This window comes from Macaca mulatta, chromosome 9, assembly GCF_049350105.2.
Source record: "Macaca mulatta isolate MMU2019108-1 chromosome 9, T2T-MMU8v2.0, whole genome shotgun sequence".
Lineage (NCBI taxonomy): Eukaryota > Metazoa > Chordata > Mammalia > Primates > Cercopithecidae > Macaca > Macaca mulatta.
The window spans coordinates 8,789,797-8,809,577 of record NC_133414.1 but is presented as its reverse complement, the minus strand read 5'-3'; the positions used below and the strand labels follow the sequence as shown (position 1 = coordinate 8,809,577).

The following is a 19,781-nucleotide window of genomic DNA, read 5'->3' as shown; positions in this document are numbered from 1 at the left end:
GCCAGCAGGAAGCTACTGCAATGTCCAAGATGAAAATACCAAGCATATGAAATGCTGGTGAGGAAGCACAGCTCTCCTCTGTGTGTCCCCGCTGGGGGCAGCCCTACCGCTGCTCCGGTGGTCAGCACTACAGATTCTTCCCAGGGGCTGGTAAAAGGTGTCACACAATTCCCCCAAATTCCCTCAATAAAACATTGCTAGCTGGGAGTGGTGGCTCACACCTATAATCCCAGCCCTTTGGGAGGCCGAGATGGTCGGATCACCTGATGTCAGGAGTTCGAGACCAGCCTGGCAAAGATGGTGAAACTCCATCTCTACTAAAGATGCGAAAATTAAGCGGGTGCGGTAGTACACGCCTGTAATCCAACTACTCCGGAGGCTGAGGCAGGAGAATTGCTTGAACCTGGGAGGCAGAACCTGGGAGGCAGTTAGCCGAGATTGTGCCACTGCACTCCAGCCTGGGCGACAGAGCGAGATTCTGTCTCAAAAAAGAAAACAAACAAACAAACAAAAAAACCCTGCAGATACATACATACTCAGGCAGGTGCCTTATTTAAACAGGGAGAATAATGAGAGTGAATTCCTCTTCTATGCAGTGTGACTTGCGCGCGTTGCTGGAGTCACTGCACTGATGAAACGGAAAGTTGCAGGGCAGCCAGACTGAAGCATAGCTGTGGAGAAATCTGGTTTGCATTCTAAGTTTTACAATGATCTCACGGATACTGTTTTTCTTTCTCTGTGCTCTTGTGCATAAAATGAAGAAGAAAAGTTTGGTTTGGATGTGGAAGGAATCTAGACTACAGAAACTGCTGAACGATGTGTCATGCAAATTAAAAACTAAGCAGGTAAATAACCGTGTGTAAACATTCACATTGCACACCATCTCTTCACTACCGATCCTGCCCTCATCAAAAACACCCGCCAGCAACGGCCGTGACGCTCTGTACGCACAGCGTACCCTGCTGTGTTATGAGTGTTTTTTGCTAAGTTGAACCAGGGAGGTTGCATTTTACTGCCATGTAACAAGTGATTGATTTTATAAGAATGTGAGGAAAGGGAATTGAAGCTAAAAATGGATTGGATTCCTGTGACAGTTTACCCTGGACATTATTTTCTGTGAGAGATACTTCATTTTGGTACCAGTTTGCAGATGTTTAAGATGTGATCGTGGTGACAAAACTAGCATTAGTATCCAAGTTAGGGCGAGCACATAAGAGACTAGAAGGCTATTAAGGATCATCATACTCTGGAAGGAATTTTTACTCTAATCATAATTTTTCAAATTAATATTGCTCTGTGATTTTATGCTGGTGATCATAACTTTATATCCATGACCTGATGTACAAGTTTACTAAAAGTTAATTTTGCTTTTCTTTAATTTAATTTATTTATTTTTTTAAAATAAGAGACAGGGCGTCACTATGTTACCCAGACTGGTCTCCAACTCCTGTGCTCAAGCAGTCCTCCCACCTTGACCTCCTAGTACTGGGATTATAGGCATAAGCCACTGTGCGTGGCCTTTAGAAGTTAATTTTGGATTGTAGGAAATCATTAGGTTATAATGAAAACACCAGTTTAAAATATTTTATATATGTTATTCTCAAAACAAACAGTATTAAATAAACATTTGAATGAATCGTAAGTATTCTTCGGTAATATTGCATCATCAAAGAATATTTACTTTTTTTTTTTTTTTGAGACGGAGTCTCGCTCTGTCGCCCAGGCTGGAGTGCAGTGGCCGGATCTCGGCTCACTGCAAGCTCCGCCTCCCGGGTTTATGCCATTCTCCTGCCTCAGCCTCCCGAATAGCTGGGACTACAGGCGCCTGCCACCTCACCCGGCTAGTTTTTTTGTATTTTTTAGTAGAGACGGGGTTTCACCGTGTTAGCCAGGATGGTCTCGATCTCCTGACCTCGTGATCCGCCCGCCTCGGCCTCCCAAAGTGTTGGGATTACAGGCTTGAGCCACCGTGCCCGGCCTAGAATATTTACTTTTTACAAGGACTGATACTGCACTTGAGTAAAAAGTGTTAGGAAGTTTATGTTTAATTTCTCATTTCATTCTCACAGTTGCCTAATGAAGTAGTTGCCGTTAAAAATCACGTATGACTCTGTAGTGAGCTAATATCAGCCAACGGCAACTCTCCTGTGTTCATTTCCAACCCTGTAGAAAACCCTAAGCGATGAATAGAAAGAATGTTAGGTAACAAAGGCCTTTTTAAGGGTGTGCATAAATCCTGTCTACAGTTTTAATGATTGTGGCATAAATATTAAATATTCATATGATGTGGATTATTCCGAGTTTGATACCACTTGTTTTTCTCCTTTCACCCTAATGTCATCACTGATAGGGCTGTGTCGTTTGCTTCCAGCAATTCTTAGATAATGTCTTTGTTAAATCCTATTCTTTTTTTGTTTTTTTTCTTGAGATGGAGTCTTGCTCTGCCACCCAGCCTGGAGTACAGTGACACGATCTTGGCTCACTGCAACCTCCCAGGTTCAAGCAATTCTGCCTCAGCCTTCCTAGTAGCTGGGACTACAGGTGCCTGCCACCGTGCCCAGATAATTTTTGTATTTTTAGTAGAGACTGGGTTTCACCATGTTGGCCAGTATGATCTTGAACTCCTGGCCTCAGGTAATCCGCCCCCCTCAGCCTCCCAAAGTGCTGGGATTACAGACATGAGCCACTGCGCCCCGCCTAATTCCTATTCTTTACAACAAAATGATACTATTTCTTTTCTTAATCATACAAGTGTATTTTTACAACTGAAAGAGTCTTGAAAGGTTGAAATGAAACTTGTCCTCCCAAAATCTTTATATGACAGGTACTAAGGGGTGTGTGTGCGTGTAAGTGTAATTTTTCTGACATTCTTCACAAGTTATATCTTCATCTGGGTTACATTCATTATTAAAGACAGCAACACTTTTATCTATGTGTTTGAACCCCAGTAGTAGGTAGCACTAGAAGCTTGTCAATCCTGTTGAATCATTTTGTGATCTATCCTTTTGTTTGTAGGAACAATCTAATTTGAACCTTATATGAAAAATTAATGTAGGTTCTTCTTTACAAATCTCCAAGGGAAAGAACTCTGTCATGCTTTTTTCTTAATAGTAAGAGCAAGTGTTTCCTTTTATCATTTGAAGTCTACTGTTGCCTCCTTTTTCCTTTAGCAAAGTCAATGTTAAAAACGTCTTCCCCTGAGAAGTCAAAGGCTGCTACCTGACATCTCGTGGAGAGAAGGCTCGGTTCTCTTGTGAGCTAGGAGGAGTTTCAGTGGATTAAGCACTCTTATTTATCTCTTTTTCCTCCAGAGACCCCATTAAAATGGTAGTGAGAAAATAAAAAGTACATATACCAACAACACAAAGAACTTAAAGGCCACCAGCATGGAGAAGGGATTTCACAATGTTTCTGGCAGCCTGGAAGCTGATAATGCTCCATGACTACCAAATTAGTGTGGGGGCTGCAGCTGGGGAGGCTCACCTTAGAGACTTTGAATGCCGGGTGGGCGGGAGTCCCATGTGAGGCTGAAAATAACAGGGTTCCGTGGGATACCCATAGTCAGATTACTTCATGGATTCTGTCCTTCTTCCACCCCTGCCATGGCTACAACCAAGGACTAGAAGCCAGATATTTATCCCTCTGCCTCATCTCTGAAAAAGTGGACCGAATTGTCTGGGGAGAACCCCTGTTGCTAGTTTGGAAGGCAGCTTCTTAGAAGGGGAATTACTCCAGTGCCTACGCTCTGAGTCAGACCCCTCTGCCCAGGACACCAGCCTCTCCAGGGTTTCTGTTGTCTCATATTTAAGTCTGATGCATGACCATTGTTGGCTAGACACCCCAGGAAAGCTTCTGATCAAAGAGGGCAGGATGAGATGAAGAAACAACAAAACAGCCCCCAGGAATCAGAGAGGACCCGGGGAATAGGGGAAGAGAAACACCTCTCATTACCATAATGAGAGGTTTTGAAAAGGGCACCTTGTTAAAGAAAAGGTTTTAGAAGGAAAGAACTACCAGAAGCAAGAAAGAAACATTGCAGACTAAAACTGTGACCCACGGAATGAATTCAAGGAAGGGTTGATTGGAAGTAAGTTCAGAAAATTGCCCAGAAAGACAACAAAAAATGAAATACCCTTGTGTTTAAATGCTAGCACATGGAGATGGGACTCGAACTCCCTTCCTGTGGGCTAGCATAGGTTTGAGTGAAAATGGCCTTTCTCTTCATTCTAATTACTCTCCCCATCTCTCAGAGAAAGGGTAGGCATGGGGTGGCTGGTCTCAGCAGACCTGTCTGTTCTACTGTGACATGGGAAGGCATTGAGGAGCCTGGGCCGACAGTGCTTGTCCTCCTGACCCCAGCATGGGTCTCCTTGTTCATCATCTCCCTGCATGGGCAGTCCTGACCACAGGCTTTGTACCCACAGCCCGGTCTATACAGGTCGCGTCCCTGAGAGGTGACCCAGCTTTGGACTCTACGTTATGTGCACTCGATAGGGCTCGAAATCCAACATTAGTGATGTTTCCCCAGTTTCTGAAAAAGTGATGCTAATCTTCTGCCTTTATCTGGGACTCGATTTGTAGATAGCTTGCTTTCTTTTCCTTTTATTAGAGACATGTTCTTACTCTGTTACCCACGCTGGAGTGCAGTGGTGTGATCATAGCCCACTGCAGCCTCAAACTCCTGGGCTCACACCATTCTCCTGCCTTAGCCTCCCAAGCAGCTGGGACTGCAGCCACCCACTACCATGCCCAGCTAAGTAAAAAAAAAAAAAAAAATTGTAGAGATGGGGTCTTGCTGTGTTACCCAGGATGGTCTTGAACTCCTGGTTTCAAGAGATCCTCCTGCCTCAGCCTCCCAGAGTGTTGAGATTACAGGTGTGAGCCACCATGTCCAGCTCGGCAGCTTTATAATCCTAATAAAGCATTTGTGGGATTTGGGTCCATCTTTACATGTCCTCAAGAAGCATATGTGTGTGTAACTCAAGCTCAGAACTTGAGTTCTGAAACCTAACTTCATGATTCCTTCCTTCACTGTGATGTGGGCACCTCTCCAAGTGGGGCATTAGTGGAATGGAACTTGGATTTTTAAAAGGTATAGTGGAATGCTTGTGTAATATTATAACTAAGTAAAACCTTGAAAAAATGTTCGTGAGAATGTGGTAAAAAGTTTCTGATTTTTTTGTTTGTTTGTTTCTTATGACTTTCTAGGAGTTCGCCTTTATCAGTTGAAAGCATGGAGCGATGATTACCAAGTTGTGGGTAAACCTTCCTCCACCTGAAATTGCGGAGTGTTTTTCTCCCTGATCATTTCTTTCCTGCTGTAGAGTTCTCCTTTGATGCCGTTGTTGGGTGCAGGGCAGGTTTTGAGTTTCGCGATGTTTCATGTGTGGATTGGTCCCTCAATTTGAAGAATAAGATCATGATCATAGACAAGGATTTGGCTTACAGCTGAGAGCGCTGAGTTGGAGTCTTGGAAGAGAGACGTGCTGCAGAATAAAGTTTATAGTTTTAAAATTTCGAGTTAGAAGTTTAATGGTCACACTAAGCAATGCCAATTAGCTTCTATTGCAGTGAATTCTAAGGAATTGCGAGGCAAATTTTATTTACCAGGATTTAACTGAATTAATCAGTGGTTAAGGTAACTCCATGGACTCGGAATTGTAAATTGATTATACTTAGTTTTTATTTTATGGCAATAATTATTGTAATAGGTTTATGGTACATTTGAACATTTAGAGCTTTGAGAGCTAAATGTTGACTGATACAGTTTTTCTTATAAAATTAGCCAGATTCTTGAGAACATTTCTTTTCTACTTTTTAACCTAAAGTGGTCTGTGTACGTTTATGGCTTTATAGATACATCTTTCATGGAGAGCAATTCGTTTAGATAGTCTGACTCATAAAAGATTGCTTGAGTCTTGTGCAGACGCATATAAAGGAAAGCTATAGGACTTCTGGGAACTCGAGGCTCGTAAGATGTAAATGTCAGCGCTCTCCCTGGAGCTCCCTTGCTGTGACTTGGACAATTTAAATTTCAGCATTGTGCAGTGACTTCATAGGGTGCTTGCATATTTTAAAAATTTTCACTTAAACATGAACTTGGATCACACGCATGTTAGAAACAACCCTGTGGAAAATAGAGCTTTCTTCCTGTAGTTGGATATAGATGACCTGTGTTAGGCACAGGACCATTTATCACTGGATTATAATAATTGTTCTTCTTTTGTAATGAGATACGAAATGCATGTTTTTGGGGTACAGTTGTAGATTTTGTCCCAATCTTGAAACTTATGTGAGTCATTTTCATATGATCTCCATCATGCCTGCAATGTAAATTACTGGTTTATCTGTTTGCAAAAGCTTTGGAGAATCAGAGAATCTAGTGGAAAGACTCCATGTGAGATAGGGCTCTGAACACTTGGGGGCTTGAGGCTGTTTCTAGGTTTTTGTTTTGTTTTTTGAGATGGAGTCTCGCTCTGTCGCCTAGGCTGGAGTGCAATGGCGTGATTTCGACTCACTGCAACCTCCACCTCCTGGGTTCAAGCTATTCTGTTGCCTCAGCCTCCCAAGTAGCTGGGACCATAGACACCCGCCACCACACCCGGCTAATTTTTCTATTTTTAGTAGAGATGGGGTTTCACAATATTGACCAGGCTGATCTTGAACTCCTGACCTTGTTATCCACCTGCCTTGGCCTCCCAAAGTGCTGGGATTGCAGGTGTGAGGCACCACACCTGGCCGCTCTGTCTAGTTTTTTTCTGTGAACTTGGGCAAGAGTTAGTGAAGAAGAAGCCCCTGTTAGCATTGTTAGGAGGAACAAAACAGAGGGGGTAAATGAAAGGTCTTTGTAAAGCATAGCGTGAGTCCAGATTTTAATTCATTTGGCCTGTGTATCTTTGTTTTCATCTCAGTGACCCTAGCCATGCAAGAGGGCCACTTTTGAAAAGGGTATAGCATTTGAAAAATGATGACTACATTTATAACAAAGCAAGAGAACACAAGAACACAGTTTTGTGCTCAGCTTCCCAAAGTGCCGAGCATACAGTATTTTTTGTGTCTGTATTTCCATGTGAGTATGTATGTATAAAATAAGGAAGGTGACATTTTATTTGAGAAAAAAATGTAGTGATAGAAGTGGACAGATGAGTTATTCTTTATTATAAGCGGGGTGAGGCTAAGACGTTGCCATATAAGGTAAAGCTGGACTCAGCCTTGTTTGCCTGAGTTCCGTGCATGCTGGTTTTGCTCTTGGTCTGATGATCGTCCTTGGGCGTGGGTGGATGTTGACTTGAGAGGCACGTTAGTGATGAAGCAGCAGGTCTGGCCACTACTTTGCTTGTATGTTGGCCTCCATTCTACTGGCAGTTCTGCCAAAGCTCATTGGAAGTTTCAGTCTGGATATCATGGGTATGAATAATCAATAACCAGCAGATTACAAAGATATATGTAATAATTTAGTACATGTTTTTAATAAAACAAGAGCTAATATTTGTTAATTGGTTGGTGTGTGCCTGGGTTGGTTATATTTTATTTGCATATATCTCTCCTTTAGTCCTTAGAACACCCCTTAGAAGCAAAATATTGTTAGCAACCTGGCACCCTTTGATTGGCTAGAAAAGAGTCTAAGAGAAATTGAGTAAATTATTCAAAGTCATGCATCCAGTGATGGTGGAACCCCCGTTGGGGCCCAGATCTGCCCCACACCCTTATGGCCAACTTCCCTTTTATAGTAATTTCACTGCTTTAGGTTTGAGCCAGAAGGGTTGCATCAAGCCTTTGAAGAACCTAAACAATGCACAAACGACTTGGGTCTTGGACCTTTACTGGGGCTGAGTAAAGTCCTGGGTGGATCCCGGGCTGCCCACAGGGAGAGCCAGTTGTGGTGGGTGGTTAATCTGGGGCTAGGGTCTCGCTGTCATTTATGCTGACTTTGCACATCCATCTGTTGGTGCCCTTGGAAGGCTTAGGTCCCTCAGGGATGCGGGTGTAGCCCAGTGAGGCCTTTGGAGATCTGTTGCTTGGGAGACATGCCAAGGAGATACGCTTTTCTCAGGTCTTGGGTTCCGAGCACTTGTAGAATGTTGCCCTCCACAGTCGGGTATTTCTTTTTCAGAGGAGGCCTCAGATACATTCCTTCCTTATTCACAGGGCTGTCACCCCTATTTTGAGTCCTGTCACTTTTCTACTTAGATAACTGAAGCAGCCTCAGTTTCCCTGCTTTTAGACTCTTTTCTTTCCATTCAAACCCTTATAGTATTTGCCGGATTCATTTTATACAGAGATGTCCTGTTTGTTAAGCGTCTGTGTTGACTTCCTGGACTGTCCATAGTTTATTCCTACCACTCAGTATTATTTCCCAGTGCTGTGTGCCTGGAGTGTGCCTTAGCCTGACTGTTTACTGTGCAGTCATCCCTTGAGATCCCCTGGGGGACTGGCTTCGGGACCCCCAAGGATACCAAAATTTGCAGATGCTCAAGTCTCGCACAGAAAGTAGTATAGCTCACACATCACCTATGCACATCTTCCTGCAGACCTTAAACCACCTGTTGACATAGATGCTGTATAAATAGTGTTACATTGGAGATTTTAGCGAATAATAACAAGAAAAAGTGTACATGTTCAGTAAAGATGCATTTTTTCCCATGTGTTTTTGATGTTCGGTTGAATTGAACCCAGGGATGGGGAACCCATGGATATGGAGGGGACTACTTATTTTCCCCGTTTCTCTGTTTCTCCATTTAACCTTCAGTCCACCCCTCTTGTTATTTTGTGCCCATTTCTCTGTCTGCAGATTCCTTCCTCTTCTGCAACTGTATAAACCTTTCATGTTAACTCAGGGCCTGCTTTGATTCTCCCACCTGGAAAGCCTTTCTCTGATTTCCCTAGCCTCACTGCTCTCTCTCTTCTTGGAACCTCCTGAATTGTATACTTTAGCATTTCTTTGTGATCTGTGAAAAGTTTCTAAATAGGTTGTAAGACTTCGGATTCTTTCATCTCCTTGGTGCCCAGGCATGTGGTACGTGTCAAGTCACTACTTAGAGACACATTTTTGGTCTCAATTTTAGTATTTACTTAAGCATGGTGATGAAGGTTTAGTATTGACTTAAGCTTGATGATGAAGGTTAAGAAAAACATTGAAATCAAACCTACATAGAGAAAACTGCTGTGATTTTAAGTTGATTGGATACTTAGCTGCTGTGTTGAAGTGGTTTTTTTTTTTTTCCTCCTTTGTCTTGCCAGCAATCAAAGAGAAGTATACAGACTGGACAGAATTTCTCATACGTGACTTGACCGGTTCGAGGACAGCGCCCGCCAACCTCCTGGAAGGTGTATGTATTGTTGTTATACATCTAATGTATCTCTGAAGCACCCCAGTTACGTGAGCTCAGACCTGACAGCACCTTTGCATATATCCTTCAGCAGATTCGTGCTTTCCGCAGACACTGCCATCCGAATAGCCTCCCCTCCTGTTTTGTCCTGAATAACTTAGGTGACTGATTTGAAAGGCATTGCTGAAATGCCTTTCAAATTCATCACAGGGGAGCCTGTGATGCAATCAGCAAATGGAAAAATTCGCTTTATGCGAATCCAATTTTTAAATCGCGATATGCCAGGACGTCTTCCTACTGTCCTATATCTTTAAGCCTCTTTCCTATATGAGCGAATGTAAATCAAATCCTGTAGAATAACTGTTTTGAACAGGTGACAAGATTATGTATGTGCTAATATAGTCTCTTGGAGTACGTTGATAAGTGGTTCCGTTAAATGTTCTATTTCGGATGCATAACCCCAAGATTTGAACATACACACATTAACCAATAATTGAATTAACTTCTCTTGTAAAAACAAGAGGAGGAATGGCAGATCGTATTTCAGTGTAGCCAAGGAAATTTTAATGTATTGAAGAAAAGAAATAGTTTAATCTGAAATCTTGATGGTTTATTTGAAAATAATTTTATGATGAAACATTTTAGTATTTATATTTATATAATAGAACAGGAAGAGAAAGGCACTGCGTCATAAGTAATTATTGAATTACCTAGTCTGTTTTTCTTAAGAATGCCCCTAAAAAGGGGAAAACTTAGTGAACAACAAGTAATAAGTAATAAGGTGTGGATTTTGACAGTATCATATTCTCTAATCAGGTATGGATTTTGACAGTATCATATTCTCTTAACCGTAAACTTTCCCTCTTTTCGTAAATGATATTGACACTTTAGAATGTCATTGTCTAATATAGTTAATGGGTTTTATTTTGTAAAGATTTTGCCTGATGTATTTGTTATATATCTTTAGAGCTACTGTTTTAATTGTTCATTAACAAATCAAAATGATGATAGTTCATCCTTTCAAAAACGACAAATTGTCTCACTATGTTAATTTTCTAAAACATATTTGCCTTCAAAGCTGGCTGAACAAACACCCTTTTCATATGCTATCATATGCTAAGAAGGTTTCTTACAAGGGGCAGTAATTATAAATTATCTCAACCAATTATCAGGTTAAGTGTAGAAATAATTTTACATAGTAGTCTAATTTAGCTGATCATTACTGTGTGTTCGACATGTTATCAACACACACTCGTGCCTTCATTACATAATCAAAGTATGAGAGCATCTTGGTCATCAGAGTAGCGGCCAGTAGAGTAAGATGAATGTCTGGGAAAGAGTCATGGTGTAAATTGAATGCTCCATATTAGAAATATCTGTCTATTGTAAAAGTAGACCGTTTGCTACCACATGTTCTCTAGATCCAGGCAAATTTGGGTAGAACTCTTCTTGAAAGCATACTGATTGTTAACAAAAGCAATTTTATCTGGGAAGGGTGATTTGTTTGGTGAGAACTTAGCATAAACTGTTATTTTCTATTGACTTGTGATTTTTTTGTTGTTGGATATGGAATGGGGTACATGGATGTGTGGGAGGGAGGAAAGGGAAGGGGCGGGGCATGGGCTGGGCAAGGATGGGGTGGAGGGAACGCCAGACTGTTCACCAGTACCTTGGATGATGGTGTGAAAAAATATTATCTTCTGCTGTCATCTGTTTCCATGAGAACCTTAAAATAAAGTTTAAAATAAGGAGTTTTGCTTCTGTTTAAACAGCCTCTGCGAGGGAAAGGCCCTATAGACCTCATTACAGTTGGTTCCTTAATAGAACTTCAGGATTCCCAGAGCCCTTTTCAGTACTGGATAGTTAGTGTGATTGAAAATGTTGGAGGAAGATTACGCCTTCGCTATGTGGGATTGGAGGACACTGAATCCTATGACCAGTGGTTGTTTTACTTGGATTACAGACTTCGACCAGTTGGTTGGTGTCAAGAGAATAAATACAGAATGGACCCACCTTCAGGTAAGGACCAAAGCTTTTGCTGCTGTAAAGTATTTTAGAAAAAGATGTGATGTTTTCCTGGGTGTGTTTCTAGAAAATGTTTGAGCTCTCTGGTACCTTTTATATCTGAGTATGTGAATATTAAGCACTTTAACTTCACAATGCTTTCCGTAGAGACTAAAACCTAAGACCTCAATCAATAGTGTTCTCAAAGGAGAAAGCAATGTTGGGGGCCTTAGGGAAGTTGATCTAGTTCCTTGGGAATCACTGGTTCAGAAAGGAAAGACATAGTAGATTGGGACTTGAGCATATTCTCCATGTTTTTCTTTAGGAATTTTGATAGTCTTGTAAGTAGGTTTGAAAATCTCTGTCCATCTGTGTACCCATCTCTCTGTCCATTCACCAGTCCATCCACCTACTCATCCACCCATCTTTCCATTTATCTATTTATCCATTCATCCATCCATTCATCCACCTGTTCATCCAGCATTCATCTATTTTATCCAACCATCTGTTTATCCACCTATTCATCCAGCATTCATCTGTTTATCCACCTATTCATCCAGCATTCATGTATTTTATCCAACCATCCATTTATCCACCTATTCATCCAGCATTCATGTATTTTATCCAACCATCCATTTATCCACCTATTCATCCAGCATTCATCTGTTTATCCACCTATTCATCCAGCATTCATCTGTTTATCCACCTATTCATCCAGCATTCATCTGTTTATCCGTCCATCCATTCATCTATCCATCCGTCTAAATATCCAAACCACAATCCAGTCTGACCATGAAACAGCACTGAGTAGATAGATCATCATGTTTTCTCCTGGCATGTAAGATTTTAGTTAGCTTCAAATGCACCGTCAAATGGCTTTGCAGAGGCTTAATTGGGAAGAATCGTGCCTTACGGTCTATGTTATACCTACCTAGTTAAAAATCTCAGTATTTACAAAATAAGCATTCTTGAATGTTTACTATGTGCCTGGTGATTTTACATCTGGTACATTGTTTATTTTGATTCTAAAAAAGTGCTGCATGTTTGTTGTGAATTTTGTTTCACAGCAGAGAAAGTTGAGACTGGAGTTCAGCTAGTTGTCCAAGGTCCCCGTTTTAGGGGACAGGCAGTGAAATTCAGATTCCCAGGTGCTGGCCCGGGCCCCTTCTACCCCACTCCCCCTGCTGCTTCCTCTTGTCAGTCTTTGAATGGGAAACCTCAGAACAGAAATATTGGATTCTTGTAGAATTAGAGATGCCAAGGAAGAAATACATATTTTTTCAGAAATTGGTAATCTTCATTCCGGTGAGTTTTGTAGGTATATTTGGAGTAAGGACGTGGCTCTTTGCTTTATTAAAATCACCAGAGAATTTCCTCCCGTATTAGTTGCCGATATTAGTCTTGAGTAGATGAAGGAGAGGAGTTATATTTGTCTTTTCTGTCACTCGAAGGCTTTAATTGAAAACACTTCCTGGTCCTGTGTCCCGTGTGTTTGCATTTGCGTTAAGTTTGACAGGCATAGAGACGTGTAACGTGGCATTTTATTAGTATTATTGCCGTCAAAACATTGAGAAGCAGCCAACACCTCCATCTCTATCCTGAGTAATTTTTGACTCTGATGACAAACAAAGAGCCTGTCATGTTGTGAGGAAGGATGTAAGCCCGGGTTTGCCCTGGGATTCATAACCCAGCAGGAGAAATTTACTTTGTGCGTAAAGTTGTGTGTATAAATCTCTGCTGAGTACCTAATTGCTTTATAAATTTTAGGAGCAATATCTACCTGCCAGCGTACAAATTTATAGCAAAGCAAAGGATGGCTAGTGGCTTCTTATGTTCTCTGTGATGTTTCTTTCCTGGGAAGTTATGGGACTCACGCTCACAAGCGGCAATGGAATGTGCCTCCGTGGAAACTTAGGAAATATTCGCTTATGAGCCGTCTCCCTCTTTCGATAATTTGGGGTCTTTATAATATATGATTAAATTGTGTTTACTTGTCGTAGCATTTTCTGGAGATTAGTTGTTCATTTAACTGGAGAGTTCTTGGGGGCCCCTGAAGATTCTGGAACAGGCAGGGCACGATGGCTCATGCCTGAGCTCAGGAGTTTGAGACCAGCTGGGGAAGCATGGTGAAACCCTGCCTCTACAAAAAATAGAAAAACCTGGCTGGGCACGGTGGCGTGCACCTGTAGTCCCAGCTACTTAGGGGGCTGAGGTGGGAGGATCGCTTGATCCCGGGAGTGGAGGCTGCAGTGAGCCAAGATTGCTCCACTGCACTCCAGCCTGGGTGACAGAGTGAGACCCCATGAAAAGAAAAGAAAAAAAAAAAAAAAGAAGATTCTGGAAAAGCCATTCATCCTCAAGAACTTACTTCCCCAGTATTTAAATCACCAGCAGGAAAGGAAGGAAGAAGAACGTACAGGAAGAAGAACTAAAAAGTGACAGGACACTCAAAGTGTGAGTTTTGAGTTCCTCAGATCCAGTGGTTTCAAGATGGAAACTGGATTCTGCTGCCTCATTCAGCAGAACAGCATCCCCGGGAAGCGAGGCTGTTACTACCCCTGTTGTGCTCATGGGGACAGATTCTAGTACTTTGGATTTGTAGAAATTGATTTCAAGTCCCACGGTGACTTGTGTAACTTATGTGGTAGCACCACTTCCTTAACTGGAATCTAGGTGAGAATAAAACTTCATACTTGCATGGAAAATACTAGGCTGATTTTGTCGTTTTCCCAAACACCATGAAGTCACTGGAAAGTGTTCTGCTTCCGTGACTGATGCGGAGAAGTCCAGTGGGAGGGGGGTGTGCAGGGGAGATGAGCACATTCCCCACGAACTCTTCCCTGCTGCCAGGACTGTCTGCTATGCGCTCCCAGCACCACCACCATTGTTCAAAATAATCGTCCTTTAGTTTTACTGACTATTTATTTATTTATTTATTTATTTATTTTCGAAGCAGGGTCTCGCTCTGTCTCCCAGGCTGGAGTGCAGTGGCATGATCTCAGCTCACTGCAGCCTCAACCTCCCAGGCTCAAGTGACCTTCCCATCCCAGCCTCCCAAGTGGCCAGAACTACAGGCATGGGCCACCATCCCTGGCTAATTTTTTTAATTTCTTATTTTGTAGAGATGGGATCTCACTATGTTGCTCAGGCTGGGCTTGAACTCCTGAGCTCAGATGATCGGCCCACCTCAGCCTCCCAAAGTGCTGGGATTACAGGCATGAGCCACTCCTCGTGGCCCTCATTTTACTCTTCAGAGGGCACAGATTTCTCAACTGTTCAGCAACATAGAAGAGAAATGGGTCATAGAAAGTAGCTACGAAGTTAGCCTTCAAAAACCTGGGAAAAGAGACTAGATTTTATACTCTCCACCTCTGAGAAACATAGGGCCATTGAGCCTTTCTCTTTCTGCCCTGAATCAGAGGAAATAGCATTCTGGCGCTTGGGGAAGGAGGAGGGGAAAGAAGCCGCCTTACCCTGTACAATGGGGATAAGGATATCTTGCTGGGCTGCTGAGTGGTGTAATGTATATCAAGAGATTGGCCTTTTCTAGACATTTAATTTGTGATCACAGTCTTAAGGTTAAGGAGGGTAAGTAGGTCATTAAGGTTAGGGTCATTTAAGAAGCCCACTGCTCTCCTATTTCGGGATGTTTAGAAAATAAGATAGACTTTTAGATATTCTTGCAGATGCTAAGGAGATAAAACTTTTTGAGGTTTTTTTCTTCTCTATATCTACAATTTATTCCCTTGTTTTTTTCCTTCAAAATTATTTTATCCACCCCCACCCCACCCCCCCTTTTTTTTTTGTTTTAGTGCTTGTTTTAGATAGTTCTTGGAGTCAGGGAGTTTCTGAATCCAACTTAAATACTTCCTGCCTGAACTGTTACTTAGTCCAAAAGTGAGCTGGACTATATTAATCTGTTCAAGCTGCCATAACTAAATGCCACAGCCTTTGTGGTTTAAAACAACAAACATTTACTTCTCAGAGATGTGGAGGCTGGAAGTGTGAGATCAGGGTACCAGTGTAGTTGAGGTCCAGGGAGGGCTCACTTCCTGGTTTGCAGACAGCCGCCTTCTGACTGTGTCCTCACATAGTAGATCAAGAAAGAACTCTGGTGTCTCTTCTTTTAAGGACACAGATCTCGTTTAAGGGCCCCACCCTCATGACCCTATCTAATTCTAATCTCCCAAAGGCATCCCTTTGGGGTTAGGGCTTCAAGTAAGAAGTTTGGGGAGACACAAACATTTAGTCCATAACACTTTTCTTTGACGTTTACTATCTCTTAACAACGTAGACTCATCTTTCTTCACTGGGTAGGATCTGGAGGAGCAGGAAGATACAGAAGTTTTTTGGAGGGAGGTGGATAAAAGAAGGGTTGTTTCTATAGGCCTTTGTTTATTGATGATTATGTTATGCATTCCTGCTTCCTGTGGCACTTAATAGGAAATGCCCCACCAAACCCTTGCACAAAAGGAGATTGCCTCGTTTTTCTCGTAGGCTTCTAGTTTCAGAGGAATAGGGACATGTTTTAATTGCTCACGACCTTCCCAGAAACAGAAACTGGCATGATGTACTTTATTCAGTTACCTGCAACATGATCATTTTAAGAAAATGGTCAGTGTTCTTTGAATGGTACTATTTATTGTCCGTTAATTTGCCAGTATGACCAGCGTGCCTCCATCTCACAGAATGCACACGGGGACTGTTGTTCTCTGCCGGTTGTGTCAGGCTGTCAAAACTGCAGCTGATTTTCACCTTGTCATGAAAGAAATCTGCCTTACTGTGGGCTGGATTCATTCCAGGATTTAACACCATCAGAAAGAAAACAGAGAATCTTCAGGTTGTAGGACAGAGGCAGGGCCCACCTGGCACCTGGGCTTCTTGTTACCTTTGTCTCTGATGAGGAGGAGAGATGGCATCCTGTGGACAGAGGAGTTCATTTTTTCAGAGATTACTTGGTTGGTCCACCTTCCTGGGCCAGCGTGCAGGCAACCCCACTGGGGCCGGGGCATCCCCTCCATGAGTTCTCATAGCTTAGATCTAACCCTGGTCATGTTGGATTTCCATTCCTCCTGGACTTAAGGTTTTTTTTTTTTTTTTTTTGGAGACAAAGTCTCACCCAGGCTGGAATGCAGTGGCACAATCTTGGCTCACTGCCATGTCTGCCTCCCGGGCTCAAGCGATTCTCCTGCCTCAGCCTCCCGAGTAGCTGGGATTACAGGTGCGCACCACCACACTGGCTAATTTTTGTTTTGTTTTGTACTTTTTTTTTTTTTTAATTAGAGGTGGGATTTCACCATGTTGGCTTGGCTGGTCTCGATCTCCTGACCTCAAGTGATCCACCTGCCTCAGCCTCTCAATGAGGGTGTTGTTTGACCATTCTTTTACCCTCTCCTCTGTCTCAGGGCATCCCTCCCGCACTCGGAGACCACCATCAAGGGTCAAGGGTATAACGAGTCCTAATTCCAAAGCAAGAGGCCAAAGGTGCCACCCAGGTAGATCACGCTTTCCTTTTCTGTACCTGTTGAGTCTTCAGATTCTTTCTTTGGTGCAGGCTTTGGAAATCCCCATTGTTTTCTGTGAGCTGGTCCTTTTCCTACCGTGCCCAGGTTGAACTCTCTGTCTGACTACCCGGCTTGCTGGAAGCAGCCGTGTGTTCATGGTCCCTGTCCCGTCAGGAGCTCCAGTCTGTTGTTGGCAGTTTCTCTCCTGCTCCTGCATTGGTGTCCTCAGGGCTTTGCTCCCCGGGCTCTGCTGAGTGGCCTCCTGTTTCTCTGTGGTTTGGATTCAGTGCCCATGAGCTTGCCCAAGTGCACAGGTGTCCCGCTCGCCCTCATGGAGCAGCTTGCAGGGGGCTCTGTGAACTGGTCCCTGTGCCTGCTTTTGGGGGCCCTGTGATAAGCAGTGTCTTCCTGAGCGCCCCCTTCTCACTGTGGACATCAGAGGCCCCGTTCTTTCAGTCTCCGCAGAAGTGTGTGTTGAGACCCCACTGAGTGTTCTCAATTACGTTAGTTAACTAACTAAGAAGAATTTAGAAAGGCCAAACCAGGGGAAAAAAAAGTTCAGCAGACAGGAAACACTAGAAAGGATTATAGACAATGCACACATGCAGAGGATGTGTGGTTGTGAATTACCCTTTGTGTGTCTTTGTGTAAGTAACAATGACTTCGGGCGGTGCACTGATGGCTTGGCTAGTTCTGGCAGGATCTCATACGTAGCGTAATTATGACTGAATAAACTGCTGAAACGGGGGCTTAAAGCTCAAGGTGAGTTCAAAAGCGATGAGGATCAAAATAGATGGCGTCATGCTAAAAAGCAGACATGCAAGAAATTAAAAATATAGTCCCAAAGGTCTAATGTTGACTTTTAACTGTGCTTAATTTCGTATTCATATCCTAAGCTCTGTCTGAAGTAGCCTGGGGTGATATAGTGAAGGCATAAACATGCCCTACTTCCAGTGAGGGCTTCTGCAAATCCTGTTTTGATAAGGTCTTAAATCTGTTGAGATCAGGCCATAAAATTCTCCTGCAGTTTCAGCAGTAGGTAAAAACAGTGCTCAAAGTTTTTTTTTCTTTTTTCTTTTTAATTTTGCATTCAGACTCTGTAACCTCCATCTGTAAATCTTGCCCCCCCTCCCACCGCCTGGGGAAAAATATGGGCAACATGCGGTGTGTTAAGCAACATTTCAAGTGTAAATATTAAACTTGGTTGGTAAATTTTAATTTACCTTTTAATAATTTTCTGACTTACAGGGACTATTTTTAGCAGATGAGAGCTTAGAGATTTAGTGAAAAAATATGTTGTAATAACCGCAAATGCCAGACTAGAGTCGTTTGTAGTTTAGAAATGTATCAGATAAAAAGTTCCTCATCACTGGGCATTGCTTTCCTAGGTGATATGTGGAATTTTGACCCACGGATGACTGAAGGTTTTTGCTAATGTGATTAATACCATTAAATTACTTACAGAATGCCAACTAAATGCATACAGATGTTCCCTGAAGAAGAGGTCTATTAAGTTTATTCTTCATTTCTGACAGCAGAATCCCAAGTTGCTATTTAATTTCAGAAAGTTCTTTCAGCAGGTGCTCATGGCGGGTGGGGGGTGTGAACACTCACGGTCACTGACCGAGCTGAGGTATCAGGAAAGCTTGGGAATTAACATGCAGGAAAGGGCCACCCGGCAGAACGTGTTAGTCCTTCAACTCTTCTGTGATTTGCTGTTGATACAGAAATCTATCCTTTGAAGATGGCCTCTGAATGGAAATGTACTCTGGAAAAATCCCTTATTGATGCTGCCAAATTTCCTCTTCCAATGGAAGTATTTAAGGTAAGATGTTGATTCTTAGCAATGTATCTACTCTTTTTGAGAATAAAACCATCTACCAAGTTTTCCCGCCGGATGCGGTGACTCACGCCTGTAGTCTCAGCATTTTGAGAGGTCAAGGTGGGCGGATCCTGACGTCAGGAGATCGAGACCATCCTGGCCAACATGGTGAAACCCCCTCTCTACTAAAAATACAAAAATAAGCCAGGCGTGTGGTGTGCGCATGTAACCCCAGCTACTTGGGAGTGTGAGGCAGGAGAATCACTTGAACCAGGGAGGCGGAGGTTACAGTGAGCTGAGATCGCACCATTGCACTACAGCCTGGCAACAGAACGAGACTCAATCTCCAAAAAAAAAATTAAAAAATGTTTTCCATACCAAATCCTTTTCCACTTGAAAAAGGCACCTTCTTAACCAGTTTACATTTTAAATGCTTAAGGTTTTGTCTGTTTCATGTTGCTTTTTAAAAAAATAATCTTCATAATGGCCCATATTATAAGATGCTGATTAAAATTGTTTAGGTTTACTGTTTTTCTTTGTAGCGTATTGTTATGGAAATATTTTCACCCCCTCACTTCCTGCAACAGAAACAAAAGGAAATATAGCAAGTCTAATTTTGACGTTTAGTAAAAATGACAGAAAATGATGCATCTTGTGGTGGTTCAATTTTCTTAATGTCCCGAGGTTCTGCTAAGTACTAGGCCTTCCACTGGGTGCTCACACGAAAATGAAGGGCTTGTGAAATGCATCTCCACCAAAACGGCCACCAAGTTCTTTACACTTCAAAAATTAGACTTCACACTTACGTGAAATAGAATATTGGTTCTGGACAAGGATGGTCCATTCAGGTTCATCCAAGGAAATCATAAAACAAGCCCAACGAGTGTGGGTGGTGACCCAGCACCATTGGCATCCTTGGACAGTTCTCAATGTGGTTGTGATGGGCAGACATCCAGTTGCTTCCCAGCCCTGGGGTGGCACGTGTCTGCAGAGTCATAAAAGTTTCATATAGAAGATGTACTTAATGTGGTGGTTGGACACCCCATACAGCAGGAGTTTAAGGATTTAGTAGGGGACGTGGGCTTCCTGGATTTTATGGACACCCGAGTCCTCACTCAGCCT

At 42.6% G+C, this 19,781-nt stretch overlaps 1 protein-coding gene across 6 annotated transcripts in view; it reads left to right on the top strand.

The window, feature by feature from the left end:
* Positions 1-19,781, top strand: part of SFMBT2 (Scm like with four mbt domains 2) — a 250,410-nt gene that overhangs the window by 115,112 nt on the left and 115,517 nt on the right. For 3 of the 6 annotated variants that reach the window (XM_077945707.1, XM_077945708.1, XM_077945710.1), the window contains 3 exons: positions 9,241-9,329; positions 11,293-11,348; positions 18,565-18,662. In XM_077945707.1, coding sequence (XP_077801833.1) covers positions 11,333-11,348; positions 18,565-18,662 — 114 coding nt within the window. In that variant the 5' untranslated portion in view covers positions 9,241-9,329; positions 11,293-11,332. Of the gene's footprint in view, positions 1-9,240; positions 9,330-11,101; positions 11,349-18,564; positions 18,663-19,781 lie in introns of all 6 variants that reach the window. The other 3 variants (XM_028825950.2, XM_028825951.2, XM_077945709.1) reach the window with 1 other exon arrangement.